Genomic DNA, 16,821 nt, shown 5'->3' with positions numbered 1-16,821 from the left:
CAGATATTGCATAGTTGTGTTGAACTGTGAATTTTTTTTATTTATTTTTTTATTATTATTTTTTTATTTGCCTTTTATATTTTTTTTTATTTGCTTTTTATCCAAATTATGGAAGAAAAGGTCTGTGACATTGAGGTAGAGGCATCTGTTTTGTTCAGCTTCACTGTAAATTGTTGTTGAATTGGTGTATGTATGTACATCCATGTGTGTATGATCAAATATGATCAAAAATACTTTGAGCAATGTTTAAGGGGCCTTGATACAGAATACAAATGGTAATGTGGAATGTATTGTTACATACTGGGAGCTAATCTGTTTGACAGTGACACTAACTCTACATGCAGGTCATATTTCTTACATACAACAATCCTAAACTTTATGTTTTTATTAGACTGGATAGTTTTAAATTCTTCTTTAGACAATTTACAGTATGTAAAGTAGGATGTTTTGCCAAGCAATTGCAAGGGGAAACATCCATTGTTTATGAATTTCAGTGTAGATTTTAACTTAAATCATAGAGATAATCACAAAACTTGTACCAAGATAATGTCACTCTGAATAAATGCTGACTGAGTATCGTATTAAAAGCATATTACAACCTGTGGAGAACTGGGTTAGAATTGATCTTCAGTGACCCATGCTTGTTGTAAGAGGTGGCTAACAGGATCTGGTGGTCAGGCTCACTGACATGGTTGACACATATCAGTGTATCCATACTGCATAGATTGATGTTTATCCTGTTGATCAAGAGATCGTCTGGTCCAGGTTTGATTATTTATGGACTGTTGCCATATAACTGGAATATTTCTGAGAACAATGTTAAACAACAACCAAACCAAGCTAAAAGTACATTACAGTATACCAGTACTGGTGGGAAGGCCTGGGTCTGGAATGAAATATTTTTCAATATCCTGTTTAGAACAGTTGCCTAAAGTAAGTGGCTACATTTACACTTCTGAACTTTTGATGGGTAATATATGTCTATATTGTTGGTAATGGTGTTGATAATCCATTGGGTTCATTACCAAAATATCGACCTTCTACAGCGTGTCAGAACAAAATAGCAAGGAAGGCGCCGACAGACTCTGTGCACCACTGACTGGTTACAATGGGATTAAGTTGGTGTTACAGTCACATGGGTTATACAGGAAACAGAAATGACAAAGAAGCAGATGGAGTATATAGGCATTTATTAACAGTAAAGCACTAAATTGTAAATGGAACTGTAACATTTAAACAGTATCGGCTGTACACATTATAGCGAAATTATAATGTCATTTAGGAACAGTACAGGTCTAAATCGTAAACTAAATAAAAATATTTAAACTCTGCCAATAAGATAAGATAACAAATAATACTGGATCTGCACAGGACAAATCATGGACACTCTGTTATAACTTTAATTTAACTTAAATAAATGCGATGCCGCATCAGTAAATTGCATAGGAGAGAGGTCACAGTAGCCATGCTTTTGCCATGATGGAAATGATGTTTGAAATATATGTCATGCAGCCTTATGTGTGTGATATGATTGGATTAACAGGTGGCGTTGATAGAACAGACTAAATAAATGCCACTGAGTCAAGTCACTAAACAAGAATATTCCAGTAGATGAACAGACTGCATACTAAAATTGGTGATCACTTTTCACACCCAGTTTCAACTTTGGGTGACTCACAGACTTAAATCCCATGAAACAACAATTCTAAAACAACGTATCACATCAAAGGATTTTCACCCTCAACCCTAGGGGTCAACTTTTTGCAAAGACACCATCCATTGACCCACAATTGTGACACTGTACAGTGATGCAGGACAATGCACAGGGATACAATACAATGCACAGTGATGCAGTACAATGCACAGGGATGCAATACAATTCACAGTGATGCAGTACAATGCATAGTGATGCAATACAATGCACAGTCTCATATCTGCCATGGGTAGTGCAAGCTCTTTGGTTGAAAGAAAGAAACAGAATGCACTCTCCCTGTGAGTAATGACCTGACACAGCAAATTGTTCAATACTGATCCAATATATACAGGTTCTGTGAATCTTATGTCCTTCTTGATTCTCTGTTTTTTCGCATTACTGATTTCTTTAAGTGCTACTTCCTTGTTCAGCCAAATCACATCTCATTTCATAAGGTTTTATTTTGCCTATTTTCGACTACTGTTGTCACATCTGGGACAACTGTACCAAACAGCAAGCATTAACACTTGAAAAACTTAATCTTGATGCACTCAGAACTATTTGCGGTGCTGTTCGCGGTACGAGTCATAAGAAAATTTATGATGAGACAAATTTCCAACCACTATGTACTCGTAGACACATCCAAAAACTAACATTTTTCAATAAGATGGTTAATAATTTCACTCCAAAATATTTGAGCAATCTCGTCCCTCCTAAGGTATCTGACACAGCAAACTTCAGTTTTGGAGATCGTTTGAAGCTCCAAACTATCGATAGCAAAAGTGCAATTTATGCTAAGTCATTTCTCCCAGATACTGTAAGATTGTGGAATTCTTTGTCTACTGATCATAGAGAATCAGCTACTCTGGGTAGTTTTAAGAAAAAAATTAGTGTGTCATATAATAATCAAACCTACTTTAATTTAAACTCAGGATCAAGATTCTGTCAGATTATTCATTCGCAGCTCAGGCTCGGTTGCAGTGATTTAAACACACACAAATATGAACAAATATGGATAAGAGCAAAGTTAAATGACATCATAATAATCGGCGATATATTGATGCAATTCTAATTGGTCACTAAACTGTTCTGAAATAGTAGCATAACATGTTCCTACTGATTCCCCACATATGTACAATGTGTGAAGCCCAACACACCCACCCACCCACCCACCCACTCACTCACTCACTCACTCACTCACTGAATGTATATTGAACAGCAAAAGAATTTCAGCTTTGTTTTTTATTTTGTATTTTTATAGGGTTTTTTTTAGGAGGGGTGGAGGGAGGGGTTGTCAAGTAAGTTTTTCAAGTGAAAACACTGTTGATGAATTCATTTTCAGTGTTTTTCATTGTTTCATATGATGGAAAGATGACTCTATACTTACAGCTAAATAAGCAACAATGTGTCACAATGTCCCAGCCTTAGGCGTGACTTCATATCAAAGTACATCAGTCTCGGTACACCGATTGAACTGTTGTCTGACATTCTCATGTTCCATCCAACTAACAAGAGGTTGTTGCTGTCAACCAGTTTGTGTCGAACTGGCCGAACTGGTCTATCCAGCATGGAGTTATGAAATCAGATCTAACATTTGCTTTTGTGATAGGCAGGTATGTAATACAGTGATCAGGTGGTTTATGGCCAATGGGAATATCAATACAGAATTAAATCCTGAATCAATATATGGTGAAACGTGTCATGAAACATTCACAGACTGCTTCAATATGATGTACCATACTGCTTAAATATTTGTTAAGGCCTATTGTTTTATTACCTGGTTTATGGATCTGCCAACCTGAATTGTGAAGAAAGTGGGAAAAAACTAAAAATTGTGTAAACAATTTTTTTGCATTATTTGCCACCAAACTGATAAAAAAAAGTAAAAGAATCACTTGAAAAAATAAAAAATAGCAAATTATACCTTTCAAATATTCCCTGAAACAGAGTGGCTGGCATGCTGGCTCTGGCATACAGTAAACTGTCTCATTTCTGTGCCTTTAAATTTTTGCGAGTGATGGTCACTAAACCTTTTCGCGCCTTCCTATTTTCGCGAGGTGATCTTGTTAGAGGGGCGTCTCTGAATGTTTTTACACAACATGCAGGTGCGTGACTATTGAGCTGTTATAAAATAAACAGATTTGCAAAGTGATCTAACAACAAATTAGTGTAAAAGATTTCAGAATTAATCCTTTTTAATGAGGTGTTAGAGCAATGAAAAGAGAACGTGATTGAGCCGTGTTAATCCAGGTTATCCCAATGGTGACATGTGATTGAGCAATGACACCTGTATTGTTTTTGTATTGTTGACTTACCTGAATAGAGTTGTTGATATATCTATGTTATCGCATGTTTTTATTCTCGTGTCATGAAGTCTGACGTGAAGTTCGTGAAAATTAAAGTCGCGAAAATTTGGCTGTTTACAGTGTATGATATATTCAAGTGTGCAAATTACACCTGCATGTCCCTTTTTTTTACTCCCTACACTGACCTAATATTTTTCTTTTTTTTACAATCAAACCAAAACCAAATAATTAAAATATGGCCAAGTGACAGAGAATTCGTAACAGATGGCAGTATTTGGATTACTGATACTCCATGTTGTGATTTACAGAAAGACAAACAAAATCAGGACACATGGAATTATTATTTCTTCCCAGTCTGAATCCTCACTGAAGCATCAGCTATGTGGCAATTCACATAGTCTAAAGTGATAAAAAAATCAACCTCCAGTAATATCCTTTTACACATCTTTATTTTCTTCTTCAATGTCAATTTTTTTTGTTCAACAAATGAAGTGATTTCAGCATTTGTCACTGACAGAAAATGTGCCACAGTTAAAAAAAAATATTATTACGGATCACTAATGTGAACTTTCAAGCAGCATGGAAACAAAATACTTGACATAGTTGGATCAATGTTTTGGACAGTTTCACATCCACAGTTAGATCCTGTCTGATATAACACGCTATATGTTGCTGATGCAGATACTGAGGAAGTTCGGAAGTAATTGTGGTACAAGTTCTGAACTGAAGAAGAAAAGCTCTATCAATGGCATATTTGTATCATTTCCCACATGCATCTGTTTATGGTCTTATTGACAAATGGAATCATTTGGAGAATGTTTCAAAAATCTTGACAAACCTGCCATAAATCTGAAACTATCATTTGGTATCCAATACATACGCATGTGTGAGGCTCTACCAAACTGAACAACATGTACAGCATGCAAACTTGGAGAGGTCTTGATGTTAAAATTGTTTTTAAAAATTATGGGGTGTACCGTGATATATCTCACAGCCAAGAATTTGCTACAGTATTTATTTCTTTAATTACTTCACTGACGAGATTGAGCAACTGGTTTCCAGCAGCTGATATCTCCATGATAGCTGGAAGTATCAGGTGACAGTTTATACTCAACTTTCAATGGTCTGTTCTGTAAGAATAAAATAGTCCTCGAAAACAGAGTTTTTTCAATGGGCTTGAATGTTTGTGTGACGATCAGTATGGGCTCTGAAGAGTGTCATTGTCATATAACATATCAAATGCTTGAAAACAAAAACAAACTCTGTTTTGTACTTTTCAAATAGCTTTAAAGCTGACAGGTATCAGATAAATGCATGATTACTTGAACATATAATTATCATTTTGTAAAATTCTTTATTGACATTTGATTTCCAATACTGATATGATAAATAGCTGTAAAATAGTATTTATACATATATACTAGCCCCTAATGATACTATAGACAAGCTATGTAAGTATGTCCATTGCACTTGATGGTCACTGGGTAATATATATTCCTGTACACAGGCTAATCCATTTCAGTGATATTTACAACATATACTTGACAGGGAACTGTCAAAGTATGTACATGAAATTGATATGTGATTGTTTCAAGACGCTCATCAATGTCAATGAGGTGTCTGTGATTGACAGGTGCATATTCCTTGTTTATACCAAGAACGTCTTTGTCTTTGTGGATTTCTCTTAGGACGATTCATGGATAAAAATCAATTTGTAAAATTAATTCAAATTATTTGGTAAGTTATTGTTGTAAAATAACAGTAAAACTACAGCTGACATCTTCAATTCTGTAACCACTTTCTATCTACAAATTTGCATAGAATAAATATTTTGACCAGTGGCAACCCCAAACAGGATATACTCATGTATTTACTAGTACTTTCTAGAACTATCTTCATAATTTGGTGTTCTCGATGATCTCGGGTGGTTCCTCTGGAGCATTCCTCATTCCAGCATGACCACCACGATTCATGAAGGAATTATGACGAAACAGAGGATTGTTGATGACGCTCCTGTCATCGCTTCGAAGCTCAGGTGGTACTCCCCCATGCCAGTCATTGACCGTGTCACGTTCGTCAAATCCATTACCAACATTGTCCAGCACAACCCCCTTCATTTTCACTGTCCACTGACTATTGATGTTGTTATTTGGCTTCTCCTGTTTTGGAATTTCCAACCCTGCTGGGTGAGCTCCGATCAGGAGAGGAGCTTCAAGCTTCACCTCAACTCCTCCTGTCAGCTCCACCCGAAACTGGAAAAGATACGACAAGTCGATAATATCGCAATATTCCAAGTTTGATTCAGGGATGTATGGTGGAACGGTGAGACGAACATATGACCACCGTCGTCCATCATTGTACGTTAGGTCGTACTCATCACGTTTCTTGTTGACTATCTGTCGAAAGTTTGTCGTGTACTTCTTGGCATTGTATGAGCTGTGCATGATGATAGATGCCTGGATAGCTGTGATCGTGCGCCGACTTTTGTTTTTCACTTCCGCGTGAACAAACAAATCTTCTCCAGGAACGCCACCTTGTTTGTTGAGTCCTGCTCGAACATAAACATTCCCGAATGTGCACGAAGCCCAGAAACATTGATTCCGTTCTAACTCCAGTGGTATTTCTATGGAATCTGGCAACGGACTCCTCCTTAAACACAGAAATGGCTCACTTGTTATGGCTTGATCAATAGACTTATCTCCCTTTACTGTTGCTTTCAAAAGGTATGTTACACTCCCATATTTTCCGATGTATGAAGATGGGAGATTTTCAGGAAGCTGGTACGCGAAAGGAAAATCGTTGTTGCCAACATGAATTCCTTTTGGTCGTCCTCCCCGAGCATCGATGACAACCTTAGATGCATTGATGTATGTTTCGTTGGCGGTGTACGTCTCTCCAGTACTTTCATCGTCCCAGCCAACTGAGCCTTCCCCAACTATTGTGATGAATATCGTCCTGATGAAGGTGGGTCTGGATGATTTGATACAGATGGAGCCACGCACCACCTCGCCAGGCTGGTACTGATACTGCTCGTCAATGTCATGCTCCAGTGTGATTGACAGCTGCTCAATGGCAGACATGTTTTATGTGTTGGTTTATCCGAATGTGGGATGCGGAGTCAAGCTTGCAGTTTGCCCTGCTTCAACTGCATCACAGCATCAGGCTCCAGATCTGGAATAGATATATCATTATCAAATATTTTGTTGATGAAATGTTCAGGTTTGCTGTTAAATATAAGTCCCAGAAACATTATCATTCATAATATTCTAATGACAGCTTGACAACCTTTTACATTGACATGTTCTTTTTTGTCAAGCCATTACTTGCGATGATAATAATTGAACAAACTTCGATAACAATTTCTTTTATTTCATGAGTACAAAATTTCGATACAGATTCTTGTTCCTCATCAAGCACGAATGACGACATTACAGGAACTTGTGTCAAATGGCCGCACTCATGAAATAAAAGTTGTTATCCATAAATGTTCTTCACTGTTGTATGTCCCAGCTTCTGAAAGTGCCTCTCAAAGAAGTTGCCACCATAAATTTTCAGTTTGCCAGAGGAATGTATTCACTGTTATAGAATCAAAATCAGACTGTTACATTAGTGAGTGATTGCTGAAATTCTCAAATCAAACAGCTGAAAGTGTGTGGCTATGTTCTGACTCTTGTTCAAAACACATGAAAATTCATCCCTCATCCAAAGATTTGATTTATTCTGTACCCTCACAAACAACAAACTGAACATGTTTCGAACCTCTTTCCAGCTGGAAGTCTGTTGAAAGCCAGCTCGTTTACCTGGTATGTTCAGTGTACCTGAAAGTCTGCAGTGATGGACATGAATAATAAATACATTGATCCTTCACTAATTAATACCAACTTTCTCCCTCCCTAGATTAAACGAGACAAAGTAGACTAGGTTACATTGGGGCCTCTCAATCAATAAATGTAATGTAATGACCTCCTAATGGGGACCTCGAGACAGAATTGCATACTAATTTCAATAACAAAGGGACAAAAGTTTCAGTTGCTTTGGTTGCTGATGGTGCTGTTTCTTGTTGTTGACATTTGCTGATGAACAGATAGGTTACTTCATGTATGTGACTGTTTCAATCAATATCGATTGTGTTGTCCTCTATAAACATGTGTGCATTTTTTCGAAGAAATAGCACTTTTAAGTTGATAAAAATAAATACCTTCTTAATTTTGGTTAGTGTTGACCAAAACTAAAAGATTAATACAGGAAAGAAATGAAAAAATTGTCAAACAGTTAAGGCAGAATTACTTCTCACCTTTAAAATGATTAAATATTCAAGTTTTTCTCTTTGGCAAGATGTATTTTAAGAACCATTAGATATAACTGCGTTTGTTGTTGTTATGATGTTTGAAGATAAGAATTAAGGTTAAAAGAGCATGAGAAATATTTCGAAATCATAATACCTTTAGAAAGGCTGTCTATGTAACTAGTAAATCATGACTTGAAGAAGGCTTATTAGTGTTGACCAATTGTGTAGGCTTGTGCACTGTGCTCGGTCTAGTGGGCTCATGACAATAGGTTACAGGTCACCTGGTACTGTTTTCTCAGGTAAACTCAATCAAAAGGTGTTTCAGACTTAACATTGAATATGTAATATCTTCACTTGTATCAACTTTGACAAACTTTATAACATGTCTGCTTTGAATTGAGACACAGTGGAAAGTTGTGACCACATTTACAAAACTTGCCATACAAAACTGTATTTATCTAACTGCCACCGACAAGAAGGGTGGGGATGGAGTTTGCAATATGTGAAAACAGTTTCCTATGAAAATGATAGTGAATAATGATTTGGTCGATTATGGTCACTATTTGTGCGATAGACTGACACAGAACCCATACAATATAGTCCTGCTGTAATAAATCTAAATGAAGCAAGCATCCTCTGGTTCTGAATCTACAATCTTAATGGAGTTCCTTTTTTCTGTTTAAAATAAATTTCAAAATTACATTTATTTAGAGACAAAACATCAGTCTACCATTGTTAGGACTACACCATTACATAAGAAATTTTATATATGTTGCATCAAAACTATGGGCAGAGGTTTGGCGTTTGTCTTCACAGTCATCAGAAATTCTGTTGATTTAATCAAGCCATTTTGTTGTACATTTTATTCAAAATTCATGTTGGGAGTTGTTTTCGCTCTGAAATTAGTGTACTTAATAGATTTCTATCCGGAATTTAGCTTTTGAACTTCTGTTGTATCAAGTAGATCAACAAATATGGCCTCATCTATAACATGTCTTCATTCAAGGTAAGTAAGTGCAACATGAGATTTCTTTTCATGCCCTGGCTGTGTGATAGGAATACAATGTTATCAACACTTCTCATTGTCTGTGAATATCAATTAACACAGGGACAGCCTTAGGGGAAGTGTTGCATCACTGGCGGGTGTTGAAGTATATTGTAATAATCTGGCTGAGATCAGCTCCATCACTTGTCCATCAGGTGTACATTGCACATTGTCAATATCTAGCCACCAGCCATTTACATCTACAATCGATGAGAAGAACGTGAATGTTAGTATTGAAATATAATCATTCATGGTGAAGGAATGGTTCTTTTATTTGCTGCCTGCACCAATTTCAATAAGAAACTTGTCAGTCCTGGTGTTGATTGATGACTATCAAAGTGCTGACTGTCATTCATCTCTATAAAGATTATAGGTACTGGGTGATGACAGTGATGTGATACCGACATTTCTGTTGGTATTTACACTGTAACACATACTTTGCAGCAAACATTGTCATAGCTCCAACATATACTATATAAATGTTTCAACACCTTCCTATTGACATGGTATATTTTACATAATGTTTGGTTGTAAAAATTTCATATGGGGTATTGTGCAGATTGATTAAATTGTGTTTGGGCTGTGCAGCTGGGATGTACATGTGTGTGAAATGTGAACTGTACATCGACACGTCTCAGCTAGGGGCTTGAAGTTGTTAGCCCAGCTGTTCATGGGTCAAGTAAATGGACGGTTTTGCTGGATTTAAGGTTAGGCAAGGCAATAGTTTTATTCAATTCCTCCATCATCATCATCACCATCATCATCATCATCATCATCATCATCATCATCATCATCATCTTCAACTTCAAGCATTGGATATTTTCATGATTTCAGTGCACCTAGGAATCACCTAGGTTCTGGACTAACAAAACATTGTACCCAGACTGTTTAACAAATCAGATCATGGTAGCTTTGTACAATGAATAATGAATGATAGATAACGAACAAGGCATATTATGTTCCAATTCAGCCTGACATTGGTAGTTGTGAATCATTCAGAAACATGCAAGAAAGCGAACATTAAGAAACAAGTCTTTGTCTGCACTGAAGATGGAAGCTCTCTGATTAATTTGTAATGAATTCAGGTCATCTTTACATTTCAGAAAACAATTAGTCTTTCTTAATTTGTCCTGTCGAAAAACCTCTCTGACAGCTGCCACATTATGATGTAGCCAGTTAATTTTGTTGAGGGTATGTTGTAGGGACAAAGAAGAGAGTGAGGTGGTATGCAAATTTAGCAATATTCAAAAAATATAATATCAGGGGACATCAGAAGTGGGCGTGATCTGTTTTAGCAGAGGCCAAAATTCAGATTAGGATGGTTAGTAAATGGACCAGGTTGTGTTATCAGCTGACACATCTTCAAACACAACTTGAGAATGTGTGTTGAAATAGGCCACCGTTACCTATGTCGCATGTCTCAACTCATGCCCTTTGTACACTATATATCTAACAGGTCTGTTGTGTAAATTACATGTATTTTCAAAAGGATTGTTTACCTGACTTGATATTTAAGTTCCTTTAGGCAAGAAAACACAATGCATCATAAAAGGTGCATCATGTAAATATATTGTGACTTGTTTGGGTAATCTAACCTGTTATACGAGTTCCTGAAATGTAAATGATGTCAGGTTTTACTACATCTGTGCCAACATGATTTGCCTTCTGTTTTAACATGTTTGTTAACTATTCCTGTTTGTGGTAAGACTATACCCCCCTAAATTTTAACAATGAAGAAAAATTTCGTATAGTGACATGGTCATGTCTTTGAAAATGTTCAGATACAATTAAAGAAATATGTTAAACCTCATCCTTATCAGATTATGAGTACATATTCAGGATATATGACTGACTGGAATAAAATTTAATGGGGGATACGGAGGGATGGGAGGGAGTCTTTCCCAGTTTTCTTATCTAATAGGTGGGAAGGAGTGCTAATTGTTCCTGACACATTGTTTTATGGGTTGATCTTTTAGGTTTATGATTTAATTCATAGCTAATTCAAATATGTTATTAATTAATAAAAATAACATGATGTTTATTAAGTGGCTGGTATTATCAAATGTCTTAGCAAAACATAATGGGAAAAGTAGAAAATCATTTCATTTGAAGACAAGCCTCCTTCACACTATGGCCCAACAATATCTATAACGGTATAAAAATATACTGAAATGGAATTATTTTTCTAGCTAAAAAATACATTTGGATATTTTCAACTTGTGGAAGGACATTATTCTATTCTAATATCACATTTTTCATAAATATTCATTATTACAATGAATCATGATCAATGTTCCAGAAAATAGACTGATCTGAAATCCTCTATTGTGTTGTACATTAATAAACAGCGGTTAGAAACATTGGATTTGTCATCAAAATGAAGTTGTTGTCATTGAATATATGGTGGAAGAGTTTCCTTTGTGCTTTGCTGAAATGAAATTCACAATATCCAGGTATGGCAACCGACTTTCCTGAGTTGTCTATGTACCTGGTTGTCAACCTTGTTATACCATATATATGAGTACATTTTACTTCAGCAGTAAAACTAATAACATTGTACATTCGTGACATTACGACACATATTTCACTTGATATGAAGTGAAGACTTACCTACCCGACAGTCTCAACCGGCATGTATGAGTACAGCATGAGTTGTCAAGTTTTCTATTCAATAAGGGGTGGGGTGACATCTACCCACTACCTGCCATGTCTTCTGTGAAATAAACACTTGTACCTATCACTCGTCTATTTCACATACACAACGTACCTCAACAAGTGTATTCTCTCCCAGAATCTTGTCTTTGGTGGTGGTTATATTTCACAAGGTGTTGCTCACTACGTGGTAGGGTTCATTCTAATCTCTGATACCCCATCCATACTGGGTCAGCCTGCATTATGAGGACTTGGTCGTCAGTCAAGCAAAGAAGACCGTACAGTCTGCCCACGCTATTTCGGGATCATAAAACCTGTTTTTCCAACTCAGTGAAGAAAGATCTCTGGCTGGATGAATAGCTGTGCACACCTGATCTCGTTAGAGTCTCTAGCCTCGACGCAAGATCAACCAGCATTCACAAGCACTTCAGCTGCTATGACAATGCTGAAAAGCTTCAAACACAAACTATCATTTTCAGACTTGGTGCTTCTGTCATAGCCATTCATTCGTTAGTTGACGTGTTGTCAAGGAACCTACCTGTTTGGCACAAGTGTATCAAGGCTCCTGATTGGAGGAGACTAGACTATATGTGGCTTGTGGAGGAGTGACTCCAAGCCTGACTGATGTTGTAGTCCAAGCTTGGGATATCAGCTGTCTTTCAGGAGGCTTCAATAATGAGGTTACATAATAGTTGCTTAAATTGTTGACTGAGCCATGTTCAGATGTTTGAATGTTTGTCATTAAAGGCTGATGCATTTCAGAAAATATAATAAATTTTGAAGAGTTGTTTAAGGTAGATGAATTATATTTGCAAACTTGTCTGCAAATTTAATTTGTCTCCTTTCAAATATTTATATAACAGTAGGCTGTAATCAGTGGTTTTAATGCAGTAGAATCTGCCTTTAACATCATGGGGTTCCCATCAAATTATTCTTTAAATAACAACAAATATAAATTTCAATTCCTTAGCTTTAATGCAGTGGAATCTGTCTGCATTAATTACACTGGCATAAGGCATAAAATGCACTTCTGTATCAAAGGATATGATATGAAATCAATACCATACTGCCAGTCAAATGGATCTGCTAAAGATAATCTTGAATTATTAGAATCTGTCCATTCTCTTATTGTACTCTCAGGCAGATTTGTGTTGTAAAAGTTAAAACGAAATTGCACTTACGATCAAATATCTTTTGACAGTAATGATTCTAATGTTATTCGTGACTATGTTATCAACTTTTGATTGTTACTTTTTCAGAACGCTATTGTTTATTGTTTATTATTAGCATGCTTTCCTGCTCACAACTGTTATGTCTAAGTCATTTGTACTCCGGAGCAGATTTGCATATGCAATATACTACTTGTTTACCATTCTGATTCCTCGTTTGGAAATAAAAATGTTTAAACCAAATATAAATTTCATTTCCATAGCTTTAGTGCAGTAGGATCTAATATCATCGGTTTTACAAGTTGGCTCACATCAAATTGCATGTTTCTTTAAATAGCAACAAATAAAAATTTCATAAAATCAGCTCATGTTTGATGGATAGTAATTTAACACATTTCTAACTTCTGCAAATAATCCATGTCTTTCTCTGAACCTTGTTGACACTACAAAAAGTTCAAGAAACTTAATATTCAATGCAAGAACATCAAGAGTAATCCTGGATTTCTTCCAGTCTGGTTGTAGTGAAAATACATACATCCCACATATCTTTCAAGTATAGATTGCCACAAATTCTGAAAATAATTAATTGAGTGAATTATGACTTTACGTGGCTTCTAGCAATATTCAAGCACTATCACAACGGGTGACACCAGAAATGGGTTTCACAGATTGTACCCATGTTGGGGATTGAACTCAGGCTTTCCTGCCACCCCTTCTGAAAATGAAGAAAGTCCCTGGGCCTCTTTTCATTACATTTTGTGATAATAATTTAGGAACCAATGTTTCTGTAAAATATGTTCATTTCCAAGACTAGTTGTAAGTCTTGGTTTCTACAGGTGCATCTTTCCTTGACAGCAGGATGTTCGAAGGACTTACACTGCTTTGTAAGCTAATATGACTTGTGATTTATGAGATGCATCTACTGGATCAGACATGTGACTGACTTATCACTTATAATCTGGAGGGAGAAAATAACTTTATATGTTTATTTGTTAGAGTATTTATTATGCATCATCCCCCAGTGGTGTGGAGTCCTGCAAGGTCCTGCCAGGGTTGGAAATTACGGGGTCCTCGAGTCCTTCCAGTCTGATGCAAAAGTTTCTGAATCAAGGGAGGTCTTAAATCTGTACAATTCTATACATTAGGTTAGGATAAGGAGCCGTTGACTTTCTTTCATACTTTTAAACTCTTCCATGGATACATTTTACATTAGACAGACTGACTCAGACGAACAGCCATAAGGTCTGTTTTCTATGCCTTAATTACTGTCTTAGCAAATATTTTGCAATGGCACAAAATATTTGAATTCTAAAATTCACATTTTTTTAGCGCGGGTGATGTGAAAAAAAATCAAACCCTGGACAAGTCATGTGATCTGGCTAAATATAGTAGACATGATGATATGGGTCTGTTTGTAAGTTTTTCTGTAGAAAGCAATTAGTGTTAGATAATTACCTGCCTCCACCCTAGTCTGACTTGGTCTCTAAGCAGTGATGGTATTAGAGGCTGCCTCCACAACTAGCTCACAATCAGTGACGAGTTGTCAGGAGTCCTTGCTGTCAGTAATGATGACATAGTCAAAGACTTCTGGCAGTACCATTGCTGAACGCCAGTAGAGTGAGTGAGGTTAGGTTTATGCCACCCACAGCAATATTCCAGCTATGTAGGGCAGCAGTCTGTAAATGATCAAGCCTAGACCAGACAATCCAGTGATCAAGAGCATGACCATGGATCTTCACAATTGGGGTGCAATGACATGTGGTGACCAGGACAGTGAGCCTAACCACCAGGGGCGGTATTTTCTTAAGAGTTAAGAATTCTTAAATCCACCAAGAATTCTTTGTTTCCATAACATTCTTAACTTAGATAAGTCATTTTGTGCTTAGTTCACTTCTTAACTTTAAGAAACCTCATGAGGACACCTAACTAGAAAGTTCATAGTTATCCAATATAGCGGATCATGTAACCACATTAGGAAGGATGTTAATTAATTAAGTTGTAAGAACATTTTTAGCTAAGATTGTTTCTTAGTTTGGATTAAGAGAGAAAGTAAGAATTTTCCTTTAACTTATTAAGGAAACTTAAGTGAAAAACTAAGAAAATTCTCAGAAGCTTTATGAATACCGCCCCAGATCCTGTTAGTCGCCTCTTACGACAAACATGGTTACTGAATATCTAACCTGGATCTTCACAGGTGACCGCCAATAGAACCCTAATGACCCCTTCATTTCTATACTTCATAATGTAAGGAAAAGTGAAATATTTCAGAAATAGATATGATCAAGCACTATTTGTGGTGTTTAAGAAGAGCGAGTATGGTGTTCTACCACTGTGGCTGTGTTCCAGCAATATCACTGTTAGTGAACAAAAACAGGCTTCACACACTGTATCAGTGTGGGCAGCAAACCCAGACCCTCAGTATCACTGGTGAACTGTCATACTTACATTAAGGAAGTGAAAGTTGCGTGTCTTACATCAGATTCACTTAAATAATAAGTGAGTTGTCACAAATGTGTGTTATATGTAGTAAATGTTAGGTGAATGTGCTATATGTAGTCAAGGGTATGTGTGTTTTATATTATGGTAAACATTAGGTAAGTGGGTTATATGTAGTAAATGGTTGGTGAGTGTGGTAAATGACAGTTGTGTTACATGTAATAAATGATGGTTGTGTTACATGTAATAAATGACAGTTGTGTTACATGTGGTAACTGATAGCTGTGTTACATGTGGTGACTGATAGTTGTGTTACATGTGGTAAATGATAGCTGTGTTACATGTGGTAACTGATAGTTGTGTTACATGTGGTAACTGATAGTTGTGTTACATGTGGTAACTGATAGTTGTGTTACATGTGGTAAATGATAGCTGTGTTATATGTGGTAACTGATAGCTGTGTTACATGTGGTAAATGATAGCTGTGTTACATGTGGTAACTGATAGTTGTGTTACATGTGGTAAATGATAGCTGTGTTGTATGTGGTAAATGATAGTTGTGTTACATGTGGTAACTGATAGTTGTGTTACATGTGGTAAATGATAGTTGTGTTACATGTGGTAACTGATAGTTGTGTTACATGTGGTAACTGATAGTTGTGTTACATGTGGTAAATGATAGCTGTGTTATATGTGGTAACTGATAGCTGTGTTACATGTGGTAAATGATAGCTGTGTTATATGTGGTAACTGATAGCTGTGTTACATGTGGTAAATGATAGCTGTGTTACATGTGGTAACTGATAGTTGTGTTACATGTGGTAAATGATAGCTGTGTTGTATGTGGTAACTGATAGTTGTGTTACATGTGGTAACTGATAGTTGTGTTACATGTGGTAAATGATAGTTGTGTTACATGTGGTAACTGATAGTTGTGTTACATGTGGTAACTGATAGTTGTGTTACATGTGGTAAATGATAGCTGTGTTATATGTGGTAACTGATAGCTGTGTTGTATGTGGTAACTGATAGTTGTGTTACATGTGGTAGGTAAATGATAGTTGTGTTACATGTGGTGTGTTATGACTGTTTGTCTCACAGTAAATGTGTTACAGGTGGTAAATGCTAGGTAGGTATGATACAGGGTAAAGTGCACATAGGTGTGTTATAGGCATTATTGACTGTAAGATATGTGTTGTAAGTCTTTCCTGTTCAGTGCTCCTCAGCAAACA

General features: G+C 36.5%; 2 protein-coding genes across 4 annotated transcripts in view; one reads left to right on the top strand and one right to left on the bottom strand.

Moving 5' to 3' along the window:
• The window catches only part of LOC137273405 (coiled-coil domain-containing protein 180-like), a 92,750-nt gene that overhangs the window by 46,321 nt on the left and 29,608 nt on the right, over positions 1–16,821 (top strand). The gene's annotated exons all lie outside the window — the stretch shown is intronic.
• On the bottom strand, positions 4,191–12,511 carry LOC137273409 (arrestin domain-containing protein 4-like). Of its 3 annotated transcripts, none has more exons than XM_067806076.1 (2): positions 12,100–12,511; positions 4,191–7,170 (listed from the first exon to the last, which is right to left on the bottom strand). In XM_067806076.1, the coding sequence occupies exon 2, from the start codon at positions 7,077–7,079 to the stop codon at positions 5,895–5,897; it is 1,185 nt and encodes a 394-aa protein (XP_067662177.1). In that variant the 5' UTR covers positions 7,080–7,170; positions 12,100–12,511; the 3' UTR covers positions 4,191–5,894. The 3 variants fall into 3 exon arrangements, with proteins under 3 accessions (XP_067662177.1, XP_067662178.1, XP_067662179.1); XM_067806077.1 differs by having other exon boundaries at positions 11,947–12,508; XM_067806078.1 differs by having other exon boundaries at positions 11,943–12,135.

The sequence above is a fragment of the Haliotis asinina genome, chromosome 2 (assembly GCF_037392515.1).
Source record: "Haliotis asinina isolate JCU_RB_2024 chromosome 2, JCU_Hal_asi_v2, whole genome shotgun sequence".
Classification (NCBI taxonomy): Eukaryota; Metazoa; Mollusca; class Gastropoda; order Lepetellida; family Haliotidae; genus Haliotis; species Haliotis asinina.
The sequence above is the reverse complement of the archived record's forward strand: the minus strand, read 5'-3'. Positions and strand labels throughout refer to the sequence as shown.

What these genes read in the sequence shown, in the direction of transcription:
- LOC137273409 (XM_067806076.1), bottom strand. Translation starts at nt 7,079, where the DNA reads ATGTCTGCCATTGAGCAGCTGTCAATCACACTGGAGCATGACATTGAC.